Source organism: Pteropus vampyrus, unplaced genomic scaffold, assembly GCF_000151845.1.
Source record: "Pteropus vampyrus isolate Shadow unplaced genomic scaffold, Pvam_2.0 Scaffold526, whole genome shotgun sequence".
Lineage (NCBI taxonomy): Eukaryota > Metazoa > Chordata > Mammalia > Chiroptera > Pteropodidae > Pteropus > Pteropus vampyrus.
Genome location: NW_011889307.1, coordinates 437034 through 460153, shown reverse-complemented (window position 1 = coordinate 460153; position 23120 = coordinate 437034). Strand labels below are relative to the sequence as shown.

The window sequence follows — 23120 nt, the reverse complement described above, 5'->3', positions numbered from 1 at the left end:
AAACAGTTTAAAAGAAAAATTGGAGGGGACAGATGTTGAGGACAGAAATACTGTTGCAATTTTCTAGGCTAGAGATGGTGTAGATTTGAACGATGGTAGTGAAAATGAGAACAGAGACAGACGTATTGAAGACAGAATCTAAGATTTCGTGACAAATTGAGTATGGAAGATGGCACTGAGGTTTCCGGCTTGGCCGTGTGGATGGATAGGATGAGAAAAAATGGAGACTACTGTTTGGAGGAGAAGATAAGTAATGTCTGGGGCATGTTATATTTGAGATGCCTGAGAGACCCTGGAAATGTCTAGCAAGTGGTTGGAAATAGAGATTTGTATGGTAGGAGAGCATCAAAGGCTTTGGGTCCTGGGACTCATCAACACGTGGGGTGATAACCGAGGTGATTTTTGGGGTGAAAGTGAAAAATTAAGAGAGAGCTGAGAATGGAATATGTTAACACCCACATTTGGAATGCGGACAAACTAGAACGAGGAGCCAGCAAGAGATTGAAAAGGAGTCGCCAGAGACAGATTGTGAATGAGTGAGACTCAAGGAAGAAATCACAGCAAGAGAGTTTCAGGAACACTTCATTAGTGAAAATAAAAAATGTGAAGAGTCTGGCATTCTTAGGCGGTGAAAGGAGAGCTGTTTCATATAAAGAAGGTGGGGAGAACTTGGGGAACAGTAAAATTGCCTGAGTTTATGCCAGATGGCCTGTATTTTCTCTGCGAAGTAGGAGATCAGGTCATCTCCAGTAAGGGTAGAAGAAGTAGGGTAGGGGCTTGAGAAGAGGAAAAAGTTTGGGATAGATGTTTCAGGAGAGAAGAAAGGGAAGCAATCAGAGTGGATTACATACTGACTCCAAGCTTCTAACAATTTTATCTGGGGAAGGGTCATCTGTGGCTCTTCCTCTGTGGTGAGAGTCCTGCTAATGTTCAGACTGATGGCATAGCCAGGGTAAACTCACCACCATCTCTCTTGTGTTTCTGTATCTTCTTTCTTACAGTCAGGACAAGACGGGTCATCTCAGCGGCCTACACCCACCCGTATTCCTATGTCAAAAGGTATGAAAGCAGGAAAGCCAGTAGTGGCAGCCCCAGGAGCAGGAAATCTGACCAAATTCGAGCCTCGAGCTGAGACTCAGTCTATGAAAATAGAGCTGAAGAAATCTGCAGCCGGCAGCGCAACCTCTCTTGGAGGGGGGAAGGGCTGAGGGCAGTAGCTGAGGGGGTATGTTGTGCAGATGCTACTGCTGCGGTGAAAACAAACCTTCGTCGTTCGTGCCAACTCTTTACATGTACTAATTTAAGTTTTAAATATCTTGTTTGTAAAATAATCTACTAATAGCCATGTGTCTTTCCTATTTTGTGAATTTGTTTTCATGCTGGGGAACAGAACTAACTAGCAAAACTACTGTTTGCTGTGTGCTTGGTTGACGATGCTGGGCCTGAGGCAGCGCCTGACGTCTAGTCCCAGTTTTGCTTCTGGAAAGTGGTTCCATCAGTTAACCCATCTGAACCTGCTTTTTTGTCAGTAAGATATAGGAGCTGGATCACATCCTCTCCAAAGCCAGCTCCCATATTTCCTAATTGTAAATCAAATTTAATAGGCCTTGTTCCACAATAATTGATTTTTCAAAAATTCTATTATGAAATAGAAAATAGTCTAACAATTGTCATTTGCCTCTATCAAATCCAAAATTTGTTTCATGTGCTGGAAAAAACATCTCCTAGCTATCACAGAGCCTGGATTTTTAAAGTTTTGAAAAAACAAAAGCCTCTGAGATGATTTCAGGAAATAATCTGAATGTAAAATAAAATGGAAATGAAATATGGAATCCTAAAAACAGAGTTTTACTTATTTGTGTGTGTCTGTGTGTATTGTAGGTGTTTTGGCCATCTCCAAAACGTTCCCAGAATTTCATAGACAATAATTTTAGAACCATTAATGTCAGACTCATGCTCTATTCAAGTGAACAATTGATTTAAATTGTGGAGCAGTTTGAATAGAGCTGACAAATGGCTCTTTATAGCTCAGCAGAGGTTGGAACGGCTAGGAAATAGCAGAAAGTAAATTCTGATACATTAATGCCAAGAAAAAAGTGACATCATGCATAACTTAATTGAATTCGAATATTTCCCTCAGTTAACTGTGGACTTTACTCACAAATCTAAAACCAATTCATGATTTGTGTGTGTGTGTGTGTGTGTGTGTGTGTGTGTGTGTGTGTGTGTGTGGTGGAGAAGTGGATCATGATTCCTGTCAGTTTTACTTGTGTTTGTATCATTTTCATTAATTTTAAGCATGTTTTGATCAGCATGAAATAGTATGTGAATGCAAAATGCCAGGTGTCTTTGTGAGATTAACCGTGTTAAAGTGGATACTGCTTCATAGTCAAATAACAACAAATGAGCTCAAGGCTAATAACCTGTAGCTTAGCATATGGGGACTTACATAGGCAATATTTTTGTCAAAATCTTTGAGTCAGTGGGTGAACTTTACAAAAATACAATAACTACAAAGTTACAGGTTATTTTTCCACTTCTGAATTGTAAGTGTTCCAAAATTATTTGGATAGTTCATGCTCTTGATATTTGAGAAAAAATAGTTTAAACACACACACACACACACACACACACACACACACACACACACACATATGATTAATTTTTAGCCCATGATTCATCATGCTTCATGGTAAAGAGACTCTTCTAAGTTCTTTCTACACTGGATTTCCTATTCCTTGCAGAACTTGGACTTGAACTGTACACGATGGTGGTAGATGCCTCACACTATTCACAGTCACTTTAATCCGTTTTCTCTTGCCTACAGGTCATCAGTTCTTAGCGTATGTGTTTTAAAATGTTGGGCAACTAAGGTAGACATGCCATAATAATGGGATTTCAAGGTAGAAGGAGAGAGAGAGAGAATAAAGACTTCAAGAAATGATTTTGAACAAGTTTAAACAAGAGAGCTTGGCAATTTAGGTACTGATCTGTATATTTTTAAAAGGAAATTTCCCCCTTTTGTAAAGTGGACTTCCATCCCTTTCAAAAACAAGGACATTCTCTGACATTTAGGGTATTTAGTGTTACTGTACCATAACATACTCTATTTAGACAAATGAAACTGTCAAAAGTATGAAACATCGCATTCCTTTTGACTTTACCTGCCGTTTTTCAGTGACTTATCATAATCTTACTGTCACTGTTGCTGTTTTTGCTTTTACCTGCTCACACCATGCTTACATCATTTCTGCCTGAAAATCCATACCATCTGCAGGGAGAGTGCTCCGAAAGGCTTAACAGTGCATGTACAGGATGTTTATACATCTGGATCTTGGAATAGAGCCACCTACAAAGTACAACTGCTAAGAAAACTTGGCAGAACAACACATATTCGCTTTTCAGAAATGATAAAGAGCAATTGTCATGGCAGTTTTCCTTTGTAATTTTAGAACCAACTCTACATTTATTTGATAACTTTGTTCTAAACCACATATTAGAAATGAAATCCACTGGGAATAAAAGGTGGAGGATTAAATCTACTCTAACTCCAACTTTCACTTGTGAATATAATGTCTTTTAAGATGCAGTTTAATGTGCTTTTATAAGAGTGAATGGGATTAAAAGGTTAGAGTCTTTCCTCTGCCCTGGAATATAGTAAAATAAAGAGAATCTCACCAGGGCTGCTGTGTATAGCTGCTGTTGGGTTCCCGCCCTGGGGAGCAGAAGTGGGGTGGTTGTCATTTCCACAGATTGCAATGTGATGGCCCCCCCAGAGGACATGCAGAGCACAATCTGCACAACTGCAGAGGAGGCCCTGGTCTTCTGAGAATTTTCATGTGCTGACTATTGGGGCATATTACGATGGTGGCCATTTAGAATGCATGGTACCAGAAATGTTCCTATATGGAACAAGACCCTAAGAGTGTTTATCATTTCTTGAAAATGACCTTCCTGTCTAGGTCACCTGCTTAAATAGAGTCATTCAATTTCTACTGGTATTTTTATTAGTTTTTCAGTGAGGACAAGTTAATGGGTGACAACTGGGCTCTCCAGAGTGTGTAGTGTCTTTATTAAAGGTACAGTGTTACCAGATCTCTTACTTAAATATCTTCAGGAAGGGAATAAAGAAGAGCTTTGATGTGTGCTGTAGGAAGAGTATAATTTCAAGGAAATGAAAACATGTCCAAGAATGTAAAATGTACAGAGATTTGAATTTCTCATTCCCTCACAGATTCAGAATACTGGGGAAAGAGTGAGACTTTGCTGATTCGGAAAACCCCACGGATATTAGATAAGAAGAGCACCTATATGTGGGGGGAGGCTGGAGGCAGAGGGAGAGAGGAGAGGTAATAAGATGGACACGGAGAAGGTTTCTCCATAAACAAAAATGTACGATTCCAAAATTTCCCCAACCTGGATGAAGTTTACTGTTTACCTCCTACCTCCTCCTCCAGAGACTCCTTGTCCTCTGCTCTTTCATCTTCTTTTCACCTCCGCACAGAATATAAATATGCTCTGGCCTCTTTCTTTTTAGCACAGTTCTTCCTTCAGCTGTGCAGTCCGCTGTAGCTACTGCCCCATCTCGCTCCTGCCCAGTTAAGTCATTAACAGAACACTCAAACTTTTCTGCCTTTATTTCCATACTTTCCATTTATTCTTTAATTACTGTTTCTTGTTAAAGTAATTTGTATACATGATTAAAATATCAGCCAGTGCTAAAAGACAATGAAACATCTGTTCCTTAACCTGCTTCTGTTTTCCTCAGTCGTGCTCTCTGGAGCAAATAATTTTTCTTAGCTGTTTCTTCTGATATTTATCTCCATATTTCTAAATAACATACTTGTACTGTGGCTTTTTATTTAGATATTATTTTTTGTCTTCACATTATAATTTTGATGGTTGAGGATTTAGTCCTTTCACATATCCCCTCTTTCCTTTTCCGCATCCTTCCAATATGATTACATCACATATTTTTTGATAAAGTAGCAGACAGCATTTGCATGTTTATATTTTTATATGTTTACAGTGTAAATTTAAATATCGTACCATGATAAACCAAGTAGTATACTGTGAATATGTTTCCTTCTTCTTTCCCCCTCAAATGAATAATTGCTTTAATTTTTTATCTGCTTGATTTTCTATGTATCTATCTGTAATTTTTCCAAATGCTCCCATAGATCTGCCAAACACCTCCCAGTAAATTTTCCAAACACTTAAATGCATCAGTTTCATATTTTCTCCTGAAGGCCTTCCTAGTTCAGCTCTCTGCTTCCCTATCTAGTTCAAACTGCTTGTCCTCCAGGCCTACTGCACAATTGTCCTCTTGCCTATGTTGAATCCTCAATTTCTTGGATTTCTTATCTTCTACATCTTTTGCTTAACTGCCTGTCTCTATCTATCTATCTATCTATCTATCTATCTATCTATCTATCTATCTATCTATCTGTCATCTATCTATCATCTACCTACCTACCTACCTACCTACCTACCTACCTACCTACCTATCTTTTGAAGTATATCTTTCAGTAGTTTCTACAGAGAAAAATGCTTTGGTAACCTCCCTGAGGCAGGCTACCTGCATTTTTGGAAATAGATCCGAAAAGTTGAAGAATCTCATAGTTGAGTATGTCAACTTTTTCACTTTCCTGTAGTCATTCTGTGCTGCCTATTCGTGTTCCTAGTTTTAGAACTTTTTAGGCCTTTTTTTTTTTTTCTGTTAGAAAATAAACTTTTAATCTGTGGTAATGGTGAAAGTAAAGTGAAGTTATGCTTTTCTCCTCTGTAAGCAAGCCATCTAATTTCTTTTGGTTTTCCTTTGACCTCTCTGACTGATCCACCTGTCTCCCTTGTTTGCTTATTATTTTATGCATACAACTTAAAGGTTGTTGTTCACCTCGTCTCTATCAAAAGCCATTTTCCTAGTCTACATGCTCATTCTGGTTATTTTATGCACCCCATGGCTTCAATTATCACCCATACACTGATGACTGTCAAATAGCTATCTCCAACTCAACTTGTCTAAAAATCATTCTCAACACCTCTCCATCCCTCTTCCAAATTTTCTCCTTCTCTTATTATTCTCCACCTCAGATGTCCTGATCTACTCAAATCACCCAAGCTAGAAACCTGGTAGCAATTTAAGGCTCCCTCTTCTCCCTTATCCGTCAAATAGACTCATTCAGCAAGTCTTCCAAAGTGCAAGTCGATCATATTACTCTTCTATTTGAAAAGCCTCCAAAGGTTCCTCACATCTACAGAATACAGTGCCAATTCCTTGGTAGGGTACTCAACGCTCTCTATGATCTGGCTCTCTACCTCTTCACTTTTCTGAGCATTCCTCCTTTTCCCTTGTCTGGATTCCTGCTCCCCACCCCATCCCACCCCACCCCAAGCACACAGAAGGGCTTGCATAGGAAGCCAGCACCTTTCCTTGACTTGATCAACTCGTCTTTTCTCCTGGGATTGCCCTTTCTCCTACCTTTCCTTCCGGTGGCTGTGTCCTTCTCTATTCAAAATATTTTTTAAAATATTGCCTCCACTAGGAAGACAAACCATCATTTCAGAACCTATCATGGGGGTTAAAGCTTGACCACTGCTGTAAAAAATGTGGCACTTATAGAGAAAGAAAACCAGCAGTTAAAGAATGGCTGAAAAAGTTTGGGAGGAAAAGGTGGTCTTGTATCTTCCCTTTGTCTGCAATGCAAGCCTGTAGAATAATGTGGAGAGTGCTGACAAATCATATGTGAGAACTTGGAGATAAAGAGATAGTGGAATTAGAGGAAATCTGGGTACTGCCATTTCTTACTTCTGTTTCCCTCCAGAGGCACCATGGCAGGTAATGGATGCAAAACAGCCAGGAGCTGAGGACTAGGGAGTTCTTACTTCAGAAGATGTTACACGTGTAGGGAACTAAGAAAGCCTGAGAGCTTTCTGGGAAGTATAAAATACTTGAATGAATTATGAATGGCTCTTTCCTCACCTTCTTGATTCCCCTAGAGGAGCATGAACTCTTTAGGAAAGAGAGTTTTGAGTGATTAGTCATGCTTTTCAGGTTCATGAAGGACCCTCTAAAATAGGTCAAAAAGGCTCTTAATTTAAGGGACCAAACAATAACACCAATAAACAAGATTTAGGTTTAGAATAGATATCAAGGTGAACATTTAGAAAAGGTGAATTGCTAAACAATGGACTAGATACCTGAGATAGGAATGAAAACCAGAAGACTAGAGTAAGGCCGGATAACCTTTGTGAAATCACCTTACCTTGGTTTGGTTTAGCATATAGCTATGTATAATCTTTTATAATTCTGGCATTCCTCCTTATAGTCAGTCATAATATGATATGCTCTACTCTTGTTTAGCAAGCAACTTAAAGAATTCTGTCATAATGCTTTTCCTAAGACCTAATGATCAATTGTATATCTGGTAAAAAGTATTTTGGCCTCTCTATTTATGCTAATGTGTGATGAACAGAATTGCAAAGTCAAGGACTGATTAGAGATGAACTAGTGTTATCTAGTTCATCTCTAATTAAATATGAAAATAAAACTTATTAAATATGAAAATAAATTATTCGAATAATAATTTATTTTTATTAAATATGAAAATAAAAACAAAATGAGAAAAACTTCAAGATGTCTAATCACTTATTAATGATGAATCCAACTCTTAGGTTTCTTCCAGTACATTATTCATTATTTCATATGAAACTACTTCAAGTGAGCAAAGTATACATTCATACATAGACTAAAACACCCACATTTATTGGGCCAAAATGATATTGTCAAAGGATTTTGAGATATTGAGATATCTACATAGAAACTATGTGTCAAAGTTCTCATAACAGTACTTTGATGAATATTGTTGTCCTTATCTAAAAAGCACAATGTCTTTCTCAATTTTCACACATAATGTTATTTTCCATGCTATTCTATGACAGCCATAGATTTAGATTAACCTAGGCATTTAGCATCTGTGTTCAAATAAGTACAACATGAGCATGCTTGACTTAAATACTTATCTATTTTTCCATTTAGTTTTTTTTAAATATATAATTAATGTTATATGCAAGAGAACTAGCTCCAATTTGCTTGCATCTGGGAAATAGTAATCTATGTGAGAGAAGGATTAGCTTGCCTGAAAAAGAAGTTACCAGTCATAACTGTGATTATTGGTAGCTCTTGCAACCTGAGGAGGTAAGGGGATGATTTGGGATGATGATGGAGTGGGAAATGTTTTGGAAAGAAGCAAATAAACTATTAGGTGGTTGAGAAACCCCAAGAGAGTTTATAACATCTGGTTCAAAAGTTTCCTGAAGCAAATGACAGAACTGGTTAGCGGAAGTATTTTTAATTAGCTGAACTGAATCCAAAAGAAGGAATACAAGTCCAAGACAACGGAGGAAGTTTATTGGACTTCCTATTTAAAACAGATGTTTTATCAGAACTCTGATTAATTTCTGAATGTGATAAAAACAGGACTGAATGCTGAAGCAGTTTATTAAAATGAAAACTAAAAGTAAACAATATCTAGGTACTCCTACTTTTAAAAGGTATATAGAATGTAAGACATTTTTGCAGGTTGATAAATTACCTGTGGGCATCAAGTTCAAAGCCGGGGGTTGATAGCTGGTGGACAGGAAAAACAGCAGGGCCCTAAGTTGATGCCTTGCTCTCTAGGCAGAGTCCCTGAGGATTAGGGAACCATGGGACATGGAGAGTAGGCCTTAAGTCAGCCAAATTGATGCAAAATCTGAGAGGAAATGTTTTCTGTAACTTGGTCTGCAATTTTTGTGGATGATGCAGCCCTCCTTTGCTGGTGTGAAGTCCTGCTATAAATTGAACTTTTGCTATGTCTTGTCTTTGGTGTGTGAATTTAGAGGCTATCTATTAAGTGATCTGGTCTCATTTACTAGAGTAGATTTTTAAAATTCAGAGCTCAAGTGTTCCCTTGCAGAGAGTTTGGCAGAGCACAAACATATGTAGTGCTTGGAAGGAAGGCATTGACTTTCCAAAGAGTACATCTTTTCTACTCCACAGCCAAGGAGCTCTCCTGGGAGGAATTGGAATTCCAATTTGTTGCCAGATTGTCCCACTCTAGCACTCAGGAGACAGTCTCCCTCAAATTAACCCCCAAATCTCGTCTTGTGAATCTCAAGTCATCTGGCTGGCCAGTAGTTTAGGGAAACCACTCAAGGAAGATGAATAGTGAGTTCAGAAATCAAGTATAATTAGGAATCGATAATGTTAAATCTCCTTTCCATGGAAGTTATCAAATAGCTGGTGTAATAAAAGCATAAATTCATTCGTAAGCCATATCATTTCACAATATATCATAATAAATAATGTATTTAATATGTTACCTTAAGTTTCCTTTTTTGTCATTGTAAGTCTATTTTTTAATTTTATTTTATTAGTTTCAAGTATATAGTACATTCAGGAAAAAATATTAAGATAACACTTGAGAGAAACATATAGAAGAAAATGTCATTAAGTGCTTTTGGTAAACTTTTAATGTCAAAAATATATAAAAATCCAATGTCCCCATGTATATATCTTGATTGAGGTTTAGAGATATTTTCTTTTTCCAATTGGAAAAAAGGAAATTATGCTATTAAATGTCTACACATTAGAAGGCCCACATTTAAGTGTTTTGCTTTTTCGAGTTTGCTGATAGAGGAGGTAATTAACTATGGTGGCTTTAGGTCTCAATCTGCCTGTTACATACTCTACAAATTACTAATGTCAGAAAAATGGTATCTATAAAAAAAAATTATCACAGAATTTTACTTACATCACTTTAGAGGCCCCAAATGACCTGTAATTGGGTCTGAGTCTGATATAAAGTTGAAGACAGAGTAGGAGATGGAATAAGATTTGCTCACTGACTTTGTAACTTCAGTAGAATTTATGACATTATTTTATTGTACTAAATAATAAAAAAGAAAAAGAGTCTTGGGAATTCTGCCTTCTTCTTCTTCTTCTTCTTCTTCTTCTTCTTCTTCTTCTTCTTCTTCTTCTTCTTCTTCTTCTTCTTCCTCCTCTTCTTCTTCCTCTTCTTCTTCCTCCTTCTTCCTCCTCCTCCTCCTTTTCCTCCTCCTCCTCCTCTTCCTCCTCCTCCTCCTTCTTCTTCTTTCTCCTTTTCTTTTTGCTGGCCACCATGGACTTCATATGCATCAGAGTAATGAGTCACATCAAAATTTAATAGCTTAAAACAACAATTTTTTCCCTCACAATTTTGTGTATTGGCTGGGCAATTCTTACCTGAGTTAGTTTATGGATTTAGGGAAAACAGATTATAAGCAAACAGATTTAATAAATATGATTACTAAGTTTCAATTAATAGAGCCATTATCACAGCTATTATCTTAGTATCTCTAGAAACAAGATGAAATATGTCTCTTTGTATAAAACAAAATAGTTGAGCTTAATTGTAGTCCTTTAAATAAAGCTTATAAACATAACTATTAAACACCATTTTTTATTATTAAAGTAGAATTAAATAAATTCAATTTGGCATTGTCAAATACTTTTGAGACAGTTTTTTAATAACATAATCTGACTAGTATCATTAGTATGTACACCATGCATGGATTATCAGTTTGCTAATTTAAATATAATAATGAAATATAACAGTCCAACCAAGACATTGTTCCTTCTATGTAATGATCCCTTTTGCCATATGTATTTTCACCAAATGCTAATTCTGAAAAGCTATTATTATTATGGAGATCACAAAATGCTAGAATGAAGAGAAGGCAACTCTAGGATTTTAGAGGTTTGCACACTCAAGGAGAGAGAGGACAATATTATAGTAACACAGACTATTAGCCCCATAAAGGACTTTAGAGATGACCTCTGCTACCCTCCTTTTAGGTGAGGAAACAAAGGCACAAGCATTCTGAATTGAATCTACAATAATAACAATTCTAGATTTCACTCTTTTAAATTTATGTTTTCTTCACTTCTTAAGGGAGGAAATGGAGAAGATGCTTCAATTCCAATAGGGAGATTTGAGATCTACGTATTTTCACTTTTCAAAAATGACTACAATTTTTTTTTTAAAAGTGTTGAGTGGGAAATAACATTTTAATCTTTGACCATGACTTTTAACCACATAATATTTTAATGTGTTTAGTTTTGGTTGAAGATTTTGATTTATTTTCAGGCATTGAAAAATTATAAAGCCAGAAAAATTTTCCGTGAAAAAAAAAAAGATTTTAAGGGTTTCTGGTCTAGTGAAAAAAATTGTATGTATGTCTTAACAGCTTTACAAAAACTTCATAGCTAAATATTATTAAGTATATAAAACATTTATTTGTTTCATTTTACTTTGCTTCCTTACCTGTTTTATCCCAAATTCAATTTGAAAGATTGAGAGAAGAAATGAAAATATCTCCACCTAGTGGTCAGCAAGGAGTAAAGTTAACGAAAAGAAATACTCATTTTGTTTTTGACATGATCACCCACCACACATAATTAGCACGAACCTATAGGTCTATGACATAATGTACTTTAAATAATGTTTATTTAGATTTTAATTACATAAGTAAAAATAAAATGTAAATACTATTTTAAATTAAAGTGAAAATAATAGGTGGAAATTTCTTCATGCTATTGATAAACCCTGATGTTATTTTCTACACTTAGAACATTGCCATATGTTGACAGGGAGGGGGTATATTTTTCAGGCAGAGAAATCATTCAAGGCTTAGTTATTTCTTTCCTCTACTCTTTATAATCTCAGCAATGGCAGGACTGTCTCATTTTACTCACCAATGTAGTTCCATGCCTAGAACAGCGATGGACATGTAATTGGGCCTCGATAAATAATCCTTGACTCAGAGAATGAAAAAAATGACAATACATGTTGATAAAGGCATAAAGATGAAGATAAAGTAAAATCAGTTAATAAATATAAATATTACACACCCACAATGTGGCTGATACTATTGTAATTACTATCTCTATTTATTTTCATAAGAATGAATTAAGATTTAAAATCCTATAAGAATTATGCAAAGAAAAGCAGAGACAAAAGGGAGTCATCTGTGTTTCTTGACTTCTTAAGAGTAGATAATGAATATTTCCATGTTAAAAACTAAAATTCACACACATTAAAAAAAATTAACAGTATGTTAATTTTTTAATCAGAAGAAAAGGAGTATGGCTGAGGGAGTTACTTCTAGGAAATAGTCTGGTTTCCCACTACAGGGCTTGTATATAGTAATTACTGTTTTGTGTTTAGGTCTTTCCTTGAGCAAGATAGGTCTACTATGGTTAGAATATTAAACATGGTTTCTAAAAAGCTTTAAGAATCTTGGAGATAAAACATACATGCCAATATAAAGAAGTTACCCAAGAATAATAGAGAACTGCAGGAGAAGCTATTGGGCTCATGTACCTGTTTTTGTTTCTTTTGTTGTTTAACATCTATGGTCTTTTAATGAAATGATGTGGTATTGATCCTCACATAACTACTCATTTGAGTTTCCATTTAATTGAAAATGCTATATCTTTCTTCTCTTTATAGAAAGCATCATCATTCATCAGTTACGTATGAACTCCAGATGAAATGGTAAACCAAGCACATACTGGGTGTGTGTACTTCCTCTGAATCCCTGTTGAATGGATAGTATTTCTACAGCCCTCCATCATCACTAAGGTTCTCTATGCTACTGATCACTACTGGAAATAATTTTCTACTTCCAGTGAATCTTTTTTCTTAAGGATATAATGTAAAAGCTAAAAATGGAGTTTCTGGTAATATGAAAATAGGTAGCAAGAGCAATTCAATCTTTGTGTCAAAATAAATTTCTCTTCCTTTTGCAAAGCTTTCAGGTCCATGGGCACATGCTATGTAATTTATTTTTATAATACACTTTGTAATAAGATTTTTTTCCTAAAGTGTTTCCTTTTTCATAGTCTATGGCACATATATCTGTAGAATACACTGTCAGTTCTTCGAAATATTGATATTGGTGCATTCGAAGCAGTAACCTCTTATTTTTTTCTTTTATCGACTTTTTATTTCTGAAGAAGAAAAAGTACAACATTCTCTATGTAATTTCTCGGGGTAAATTCAAGAGGTAAAACAGAAGCAGAAGATTCTGGAAGAGATTTTATTATTGTTTGCACAATGCTATGGTTCTGATCATCGTTCAATACTAAAAAATAATGCTCTCATTTAAAGTTTAATTTTAAATACTTAAAGCCAGTTTTTAAAGTTGCTCTTTCCAGTCTTCTGTGCCAAACAAACAAACAACCCTGGATGAACTGATTTTCATATGGAACAAATTAATGAAAGAAGATGTGTAAATTCTACCTGTAAGAATTATAGAAACAGCTCCAACTGACAGTTCAATTATGTTTCTGTTTGCATTATTTACATATATGTACAGGATTCACAATAAAGATGTCAAGATATATTTCACAATCTTTCTAAATGAAAGCCTAAAAATAAAAACTGATCTAGATAGTATCAGCATCTTTTTTTTAAAATGTAAAAGAAATCTCAAGATAGATAATTTTTTCTTCTTGATAGAAAGAATTTGGACAGATTTTCAGAGCCACATATAGATTGGAGAATATATTCTTTAAAGGTAAAAAACACATGCATTACTCAAATCTCAATGTCAGAGCTGCTGTTGAATTTAATTTTATGTGAAAATGTGTATCTAAATTCTACTTGAAACCTTAATAATATGTTTTTTTAAAGACTGTTAATGTGGACATGTTTTCAATTAGGTCTTTAAAAGGTAACTTTAAAGATAAATGAAGATTTGACATCAATTTCTGAAAGCAGAAATCATATATCCTGTAACTTTACTGAGATTAAAGAAAGTATGTAACTTTACTGAGATTAAAGAATGTTTCTGAGTGTCGAAAGGATAACTAAAAACGACACAGATAATACTGTTGGCCCATTTCTTCAGTCCACAGGCTGTACTCAGGTTTATAAGCCCACAGAGGAGAGTCCTCTCTGAGTCTCTGGAACAGAAAAATTAATGTTGGATCTCTTCCTCTATGTTAACTTAGTAAACCTTTAAGGTATTGTGGAATTAGCAAATCATATTCAGTAGGTATTATAAATTGAATAACTACATTTTATGTAAAATTAGTTTTGATTTTTGTAAGAGAAATACTATGGTAGGCTTGTCCTAGCTCGAATGATTGTGAATGCATCATGTAACCTGCAGGGCTTTTGATTACCGATTAAGAGAACCAGAGTGTGTATGTGTGAAATTGAAAATATTGTTGTTATGGGTTTTATTTTCTGCAAATGTTTCTGAACTATAATGGCATTTTCAATTAGAAAAATTTTATTTGGTATTATCATATTTTTTCACTCACAGTTGAGGTTCCCTGTTTGCCAATGTTTATAATTCTGATAGCAAAAATATTCTGATATATCACAGGTTAGCATTTGAAGCAAATAACTTTTTTCCACTTGTGGGAAATTTATTACATGAGTAGTAAAAAGACTAAAAGATAAAACTTTAAATACTTCTTGACTTTAATTTAAAATATTAGAAGTAATTTATATATATATTTGGGTCTTAAGTTTTTATCTCTCTTGAATTTATAATGAAATTTGGTACTTGCATTGCAGAGTGAGGATGATGGTGCAATCATTTAGATGGATGCTGAGCTTTTTTCTGCCCATGCTATGATTAAGTCCTCTGTTTCAACTCAAATGGAATCAGAGTGACAGATGAGTAAAATTAAAAAAATATTAATTAAAAGTTGTTTTAAAGTAAAGTAGATTAAAAATTAACAGAAAATATAAAAAACCAAATAGTTATGTCATTATCTAATGAATAAGCAAACAAGATTATAAATAGTTATATCCCAGTATCTACATCCACTAGAAAAAGTTGCTCTCACATGTAAACCTGGCACCATCTTAGGCTCACATAATTTATATATCTTTTATTGTAAGTAAATCTCCAATCAACAATATAAGTGAGAATCAGTTTTGAATGGAAAAATGATGTTTTCTGAAGTAAAATCATATCAGTGTTTCCAGTTTAAGGTGCAACGATTAAACTAATCCATTATTTTACCCTTTTCTTTTGGATAGGTATTTTTTGAGGGTATCTTCTACAGAGATTTTTTTCAATTATTTTATAAAATATTAGGGGTTGATGAAAATAGTGGGTAGAGTAAATATTCCAGATGTTAGAAGCCTGGAATGTTCTCAAAATGTGAAGAACTGTATTTTAGGACCACCATAAAAAAATCATGGTGTGGAATATCTGGTTTAGGCATTAACAGAGACACCAACGCTATTGAAATAATTCACAGCTTCTAAGAACCACCGGCAGAGCAAGAGTAAATGGTGTATTGGACAATGTACTGTATTCATGTCCTTTCTCTTTATGTTATGGATGAATTTTCCTTGAAATGAATAAAAAATAGAGCAAAAGTAGGATGTGTTCATGAATTTGATGAGCAATAATTCTGAAAATACAAAAATGCAAAATAGAAGTTTAAAAAACAACAACAACAACAAGAACAACTGGCACCTGAGGCTTTTATCTCCTTCTGGCCCTCCAGTGCTATGCCTCTGCTAAAATACTAATTAGAAGGCAAAGAGGAAAAACAATAAAAATTGTTGTAACAAATTCATAAAATTGGGAGAGTTTTGTTGGAATTAACTTTGCTTAGTGACCACAAATATTTTGTTTTCTTAAACTTTCAGCATTTATTCTATAACTATATGATGACAACCATGTTTGTTATATAGGGTAAATGCTACAGATTCATATATGTGAATAGAAATATTTAAAAGTGCCATGACATGATACATTTATTTTCTGGGAGGTTTTTTTTGTTTAGGTTATTTGGGTAACTTTCACTTACCATTCACAGATTTTGTTGTTTTAATGGTGAAGAGATTTGTATTTGTTGTATCTAGATTTTGTTTTTAAAATATCACATGTTAGCTTCTCCAAAATAATAGGCTTATGATATGAGCAGATATTCTTGGAAGTCTTGCAGATTCTCAAAAGCACAAGAGAACATTGAAAAATTTTGGAGTTACATTCTATTTTCACAGCATTCTCAATTTTCTCCTTTAAGTTTTATCAAGTACATGAGTTTATTTTTCACTACAGCCAAATGAATTTATAAATACACACTTGTCTTTTATATGAATGTAATATCCGCTTTCAGTTTGTCACAAGTTATTGATTTATTAACCAGTTAAGACGTTCTCTATGTTATTTCCAAAATCGACTTTGTTCATCACAATCTCACAAGATAGTGAGACAAACACTTGTGATATAAAAGCATTGTGCAATATTCTTTTTTGATTTGGAACATAACATTCATAAAATTAAAATCATTTTAAATGAGTACTCCACCTTATTTTAAATTGTTTGCTTTAGAAGTTTTCACTTCTGCATTTCATATTTTGTTAAAAATATCGTGTTTTTCACTGTGAATAAGCAGAAGCAGTACAGCAGATCAACTAAAATGAGCGATGCTTTTCCTCTGAGTTACAACACAGTTTGATTCTTTAGCAAATGAAAACTGCAAGACACCGAGAGATAGAAACTGGTTTCAGGGATCCCCTCACCCCTTTATCCTCACGAAAAGCAAGGTCAATCAATATTTAAATATTACTCTACCTCTTTCTGATGTCAATCTAAAGGTAGGTTACTCAGTAGAGCAAACACTTCTAAGGTTTTCCCAGCAGTCCACAGCCCAGCCTCTACAGAGGCACCCTGGTAGCGGTTTCAGCAAAGTGGGATGGTGCGGTTGTGCTCTGTCCACTTTTATTTATCAGCCTTGTGTCAGAAATGGTGGTCCATAGCCACAGCCAATTCTAATTTATTTTTGCCTCATTTGGGACAAAGGAGGGTTTCTCTTATTTATTATTTAAAGATATACATATCAATAAAGCAGGCGTGGATGACGTCAAAGATGCTTTCCGAAGGAAAGTTCCAGTTGTTAGAGATCTTGCACTCGGAGCAGCTCCGTGGCTCCCTTCTTGGAGGAGTGGAGCCCTTCCGTGTATGTGGTTTAAAAGCACTGGCCAAAAGTTATTGTCTGTTTACTTCATGACTTTTCAGGATAATGGGGTCGCAGTCTTTCCATCAGATTTGCTCAAATGGATTTGTTCCCCTTGAGCCCTGGGCTAGAGTCACCTTTAATGAGCAAGAGACTTCCCTTGGGTAGAAAGACTGCAGCAACTTCCCTGGACTCTCTGCTTGTTGGCGATAGGACACATCAGTGAGCTATACTTTTTTATTTTTTGAATGTCATTAAAATCTACTTTTGAAATTTGTATTTAACGAATCCCAAGAAACCTATGAAAGATGTCTAACACTGAAGCCTCCCTTAATTTGGGACCCCCTTGGTGACTGCATGTTTCCACCAATAATGGTTAGAACCTATTTTCCTAGAATTCCCAGATAATTTTTAAAACAGGTAATCAGTCCACTTTTAGTTTCCCCTGACATTCTTTCCAGCATTTGTTTCAGAGATAAGCATCTCTAAGGAGAAAATCTTTGCTTCTCTTCAGGAGTCCATTTGTCCCATCCTGCCTTATATTGACAGGCTTTGGTATATAGAGCTGTCTCCCCAGTTTGAATGTAAGCTTCTTAAATGCAGGACTTGCATATTCCTCATAGTGAATACAAGATATTAGATAAATATTTGCAAATGACAATTCCTTCTAGAGAGAAGCCTTTTCCCACTCTTCTTCCATCTGTCCTATCTCCTTTCCCACAATCTTCACTGGCTTTTCCCATGACCATAATCACATTTTTATTTTTGGTCTTTCTGGCTCACAGTACGTCTTCTTCTTCCTTGAGAACAAGACAAATATGTAGTTAAAATGATGAGGTGTTTTGTAGGCACCTAGTTATTGACTCCTAGTACTCCAGAAGTAGTAGTACGTCTGCCAGGGTATTTTGTACCAGATCTTCCTCACTAATCGGACTGCTTATTCTTCCCTTGCAGAAACCTCTGTGCCCACTGAAGGTTTCAGATGCAGAGTATCTCGATTAAACAAGAAAAGACTCTCAATAATCACTGATTTTAAGGGAAAATAGGCTCTCTGTAAGGAAAAGGGGCCCTCATCTTATCAGACCGCCAGATGGTCTATGCTATCTTAACAAGAGATGTGTGCGTGCAGTCATTTTTGGTTCACAAAGATGTCAAGCACTGGTTCCCACATGGAGCATTGATGGAAATATGCAGTAGAACAAATGGGCTATATAAGCTAACAAATTTAGTATCTCCCAGAAGTTGTGGGTATCAGAGTTCTGTTTCCAGGGCAACTGCTAAGATCTTGCTTAAGAAAAAGAACATGATCTGTCAGGGTATAGTTTTGCAAATCATTAATAATAAGTGTAGTATAAGGCTCAACTTTCTCTATTTCTCTTTTTGATCCTATTCTCTCCTAGGTAGAGAACCACAATATCATTCAGGCCGTAGGACCCACTTCCTCACAGTTTAGTTTTTGACATCGTAAAGACGAGGTATGGTGCCTGCTCAGTCCTCCTATAATCTCTTGTGCACACATCTCATATGGCACTAATCTCATTATATTTCAATTGTTTGTTGCCAAGTTGTCTCTCTCACTAAAATGTGAGTTCATTGACAGTAGGTCAGGTTGGTTCAACAAGATTTATTTAGTATCTTTAATGTCCAAGGCACTTTGTCAGGAGTTGAAGATATAGAAAATAATAAAAACAGTCTCTGACCTTGAGAAACTATCTAGTAGGAAAAACAGATATAAACACAAATTTTTCAGTACTATGGTTAAGAGCAAGAATAGAGGTATGTATAAGTTGCCTTGAACTCAGAGAGCTGTTCTTAGCCGCTCAGCCCTGGAAGACAAAGAAAGATTTCTCAAATTGGTTACTAACTTGAATCTTGAAGGGTGAGTAGGAATTACCTTTTAAGGCAGTTTCAGTGGAGGTGGGGTCTGAAGTCAGAAAGCAGTGGCTTGCTCAGTGACTGGGTTTAGGAATCAAGGACATCGTGTGCAGATTGCTCTTCCCAGAAGATTCAGTGACAATAAAAATGATGCTGTAGAATAGTTTTTGAATCCCTCTACTTGTCTCTCACAGTGTGCTGGTCAGAGGGAAGTCCTATGAGGTCTTGGTGTTTATTGTCAAAAGTATTTAGTTCCATTGACCAAGAAATTGTTTCACTTTGTACACTCAATAAAAGTTGACTTTTACATTTATGTCCATTTTGTAAAATCATCCTTCAAGAATACGTTGGAGTTATTTTGAAGAAATAGATGAGTGACTTCATAGGTGGTAGTGACCATGTTTCAAAAACAAATAATGAGGAAATATTACCTCCCTACTGCCCTGACTTCCAATAATTTAACACTTGGAAAAGTAGAAAAATGCAAGTTAAAAGTATGTCTAATAATAGTTCAAAGATATGATTACAAGGGATTAACATTTTTAAAGATCTATTTTCCTGTATCTCTTGATGATTTCTCATGGAGTAAAGAAAGTATCTTCCCTCTTGTGCCTCTCTCCTTTTAAAAATAATCACACTACTATACATTTAACATGTCACTTGCCTTTCAACCAAGAGATGGCAACATCATATCTGAATGTAAAACTTTATCTATAATTTATGGCACCTATTGGAAAAATATATACCATGAAATATAATCAACTGAGATTCTAGAAATCACGAAGTCTGAGGTCTCATTAGAATTACATCATTTCATATAAAGAAAGGGTGGAATTATGAGAAAGAAAACATCATTTCCTTCCCAAAACAAAGTTCTTAGGCTGTCTACTAAGGAATTTTGGTGTCGTTGCTCTTTCCACTAATGAGACTAACCATTTAAATATCATGTTTGACTTGTATTTCTGATTACTGACTGTGGTCATTCACACACTTGCAAAATATTTTATCACAGCACCAATGACCTCGGGCTAATCAGACAACCTCTTAGTGCCAAGAGAAAAGGATTTTCTTAAATGCTTAACTGGAAAAGTGTAATATATATATCACATAAAAATCAGGAAAGAGGCAACTTTAAAAGAGGTACTTTTTCAATATCAGTTTGAATCAATCTCTGATGGAATAAATACAAAAAATTAATTATACAAATTTTATATCACTCTTTTCCTAAAAATCCTCCCAATTAAAAATGAATATTATTTAGTTTCATCAAGGTTCTCTAAAGTAAGCAGCCAAGATCAACTGAAAAAATTTTTTTTCCTCCAAAAATAAACATGCAAAAATATTTATTATTCTGTCCCTGAAAACAATTCGAACTATTTTCAGTCCCTAAGAATCTTTTCTGAAATTTATGCTGGTAAAAACTATGGCACATTTCTCAGCTCTCTTCAATTTTCTAACCATTGTTAAGCTACACATGTGAATGAAATGGTCTGAATATGGTTAGAAGCCAGAGAAGTAAAGCAGCACCCAATACTCAAAGGAGTCTAATAAGCAAATATATGTGGCATTTTGACCAAACAGTAAAAAGAGCAGTTTCAGTTTCCTCTTTATTCTTTAAGTTATTCAACATTTTTTTTTCCCCTCAATGTTTCTGGTTACCTAGTTCAGTAGCTTGAATATAGCAATTGAACTAAAAAGTAAAAATTTATCATAAAGCTTCCCCTCCATAAGTTATTTATATATACCTTTTCAGATCGTTGGATTTGGATCTGCTCTATGATTTTGGATGCATTTTCATATTTGGGCTCGGGCATTCATTGCACTTACTATGTTGACCTGGTTGTCAGCATTAATCAATGTCATATAGCCACATCAATTTTTCTTTTTAACCCTGAATCAGAAAACAATTGTTCAAACAATACAAATTTTATCTAAATGTGAAATCAACACACACACACACACACACACACACACACACACACACACACACACACACACACACACAGAGTCACTCCTAGCAACCACAGTTTAAAATGCATACAGTGGTAATCCATTGTGAGAACAACCACTCTTTCGTTGCCCCAGAAATGCAGACCATTTAAAAAAAGATTCCTACTTCATCAGTTGAAATAAAAATCTACTGATCATAAAACAATGTATGACTAATGAAATCATAAAATTCTGAGTCCATCGAGCTAATGACATAGAGGTGAAAAAAATGTTAGCCAGGTAAACCAGCATGCTGTGATGGCAGAGTACAGTGAGGGAAAGGAATTGGAGGGATATCATCAAGAGATCTTGAAAAGTCATTTCATCCATTTGGACCCTCATCTGAAAGTGTAAGTTTTAGACAAGAATCTAAGAAAGCTTTCAGTTTAAAATTCTATTTGTCAAAATGGAATTTCTAAGAAGAAAAAAGACATGGGGTTAAATCTTTCCTATGAACAAACAACAGAAAAAAGAAGCAGATAAATACATCATGATCACTCAGATCACTAAAAAAAGAAAGAAAAAACCGAAGGCAAAATAATTAACCATATTAACACAGAATGCTGGAATAGCAAATCACTTATGGAACTATCACATTTAGTGAGTGTGATGATACAGGCAGAAATGAGGAGAAAAACTTGCTTTATGCTTTGTACTTTTGCATTATGCCCAATATTGTTATGTACATTTTTACTAACCAAAAGAATTTAAATAAAAGGAGCCCATGCCTTCTCCATTAATTATGATCGATGAATATTTTTCATTTGAGCCTGATGTTGAATGTAAACTTACATAGATCAAAACAAAATACAGACCTACTTATGTTATCAGTGCTAAGAATTTGATAATGAATGTTGCACAAGAGTAAAACTAAGCAAATTAGTTATCTACCAGGTAAATATTCGATTGGCTCACATCTCGAGACTTGTAATCATTTTGAAAATACATTTAATTGTAAATTATGAGGCCTAAGCACTCTTTTCGTTTCTCTTTTCTTGGATTATCTTGCAAAAGGTATGACTACAAAGCCCTAAACATCATAAAGTCAGGGTAATTTGTTTTCAGATGATGCGACTTACTCTCTAGTATGGATTTCAAAGATGCCAGTTTAATGTGGTTTGTACATAATTTTAAAATCAATTTTACAAATATATGCTTATTGCAGAAACTTTGGAAAATACAGAAAAAGTGCAAAGTAGAGAGAAATCCTCCATCCGCTCAACGGAGATTACTAACTTTTCGGGTGGGCATTATACTACATACGCACCCATACTACCTTAGTTTCAAGACTTAGTCACTGTTTAGATCATGAATATTTCCTTTGGTCATTTAATACTCAGCAGTTTGAAAGTGCACAGTATCTCATTTTATAGTAATGCCATTTTTAAAATTATTAACTGTAAAACAAAGAGCTACAGCTTATTACAAAAACTTATTAAATCTGTGCAAGAGAAACGTGGACACAGAAAGGTAAAAAGTAACACGAAGACCATTTATGCTAGAAACAAGTGATAACAACTCAAGTAGAGACAAAATAGGGTTAACCAAGTCACATGATTTATTCATGACTTTAGGACAAACTAGTCACCCATTATTCATCTCACTTAGTGTTTGTATTTGCACCTTGAATGAAGATTTATTTTAATTAGAGAAACTTGGGGTTTAATAACCCAAGCAAATTCTCCAATCATAGCAATTCGAGCATCCTTGGTGTAGTCTTTTAAACGTTCCGATTTCTTTCAGATAGAGCTTTGAGGTAAAACAAAAAACTGCCTGGGGCCGAAGCCACTAGACTTGTCAGCAGCTCCAGGGCTGACCAGGTGGTCCAGGCCAGGCGAGTCGGACCAGCAACCTGGAACGGCCGTCGCCATGATAACCAGAGCAGCAGGCCGGTTATGTGCAAACAGAACCTTTGGCAAGTGACGCGAAGAAGCGCCTGTGGCGCAAGCGCTACGGCCTTTTCGCCCCGGCTCCCAGGGCTGCGCATGCGCTATCGTAGCTTCACGCTCTGGGGCTGAGGCCCTCACTTTGTCGTCACAGGGCAGATGATTAGGGTGCGTCCGCCTTTTCCCTCCCCCTTCTACCCTCCTCCCTTTTCCCCTCCCCTTGTCCCTCAGTCTTCTTCCTCCTTCCTCTCCCCCTCCCTCTTGCGTGCCCAGCCGACTCCAGCTTCCGGTCAGCGGCCGTCTGCGGAAGGGTGTCCCACCTCTTCCGCCTTGACTTTGGAGGTGGAGGCGGC

At 35.6% G+C, this 23120-nt stretch overlaps 1 protein-coding gene across 2 annotated transcripts in view; it reads left to right on the top strand.

Annotated features, from left to right (window-relative positions):
- FILIP1 (filamin A interacting protein 1) overlaps positions 1-13502 on the top strand; it is a 184652-nt gene extending 171150 nt beyond the window's left edge. Inside the window, exons 6-7 of one of the 2 annotated variants that reach the window (XM_011383561.2) lie at positions 1002-1059; positions 12534-13502. In XM_011383561.2, coding sequence (XP_011381863.1) covers positions 1002-1059; positions 12534-12574 — 99 coding nt within the window. In that variant the 3' untranslated portion in view covers positions 12575-13502. Of the gene's footprint in view, positions 1-1001; positions 1842-12533 lie in introns of those variants that run through there. The other variant, XM_011383560.2, reaches the window with a different exon arrangement.
- The last annotated feature ends 9618 nt before the right edge of the window (positions 13503-23120 follow it).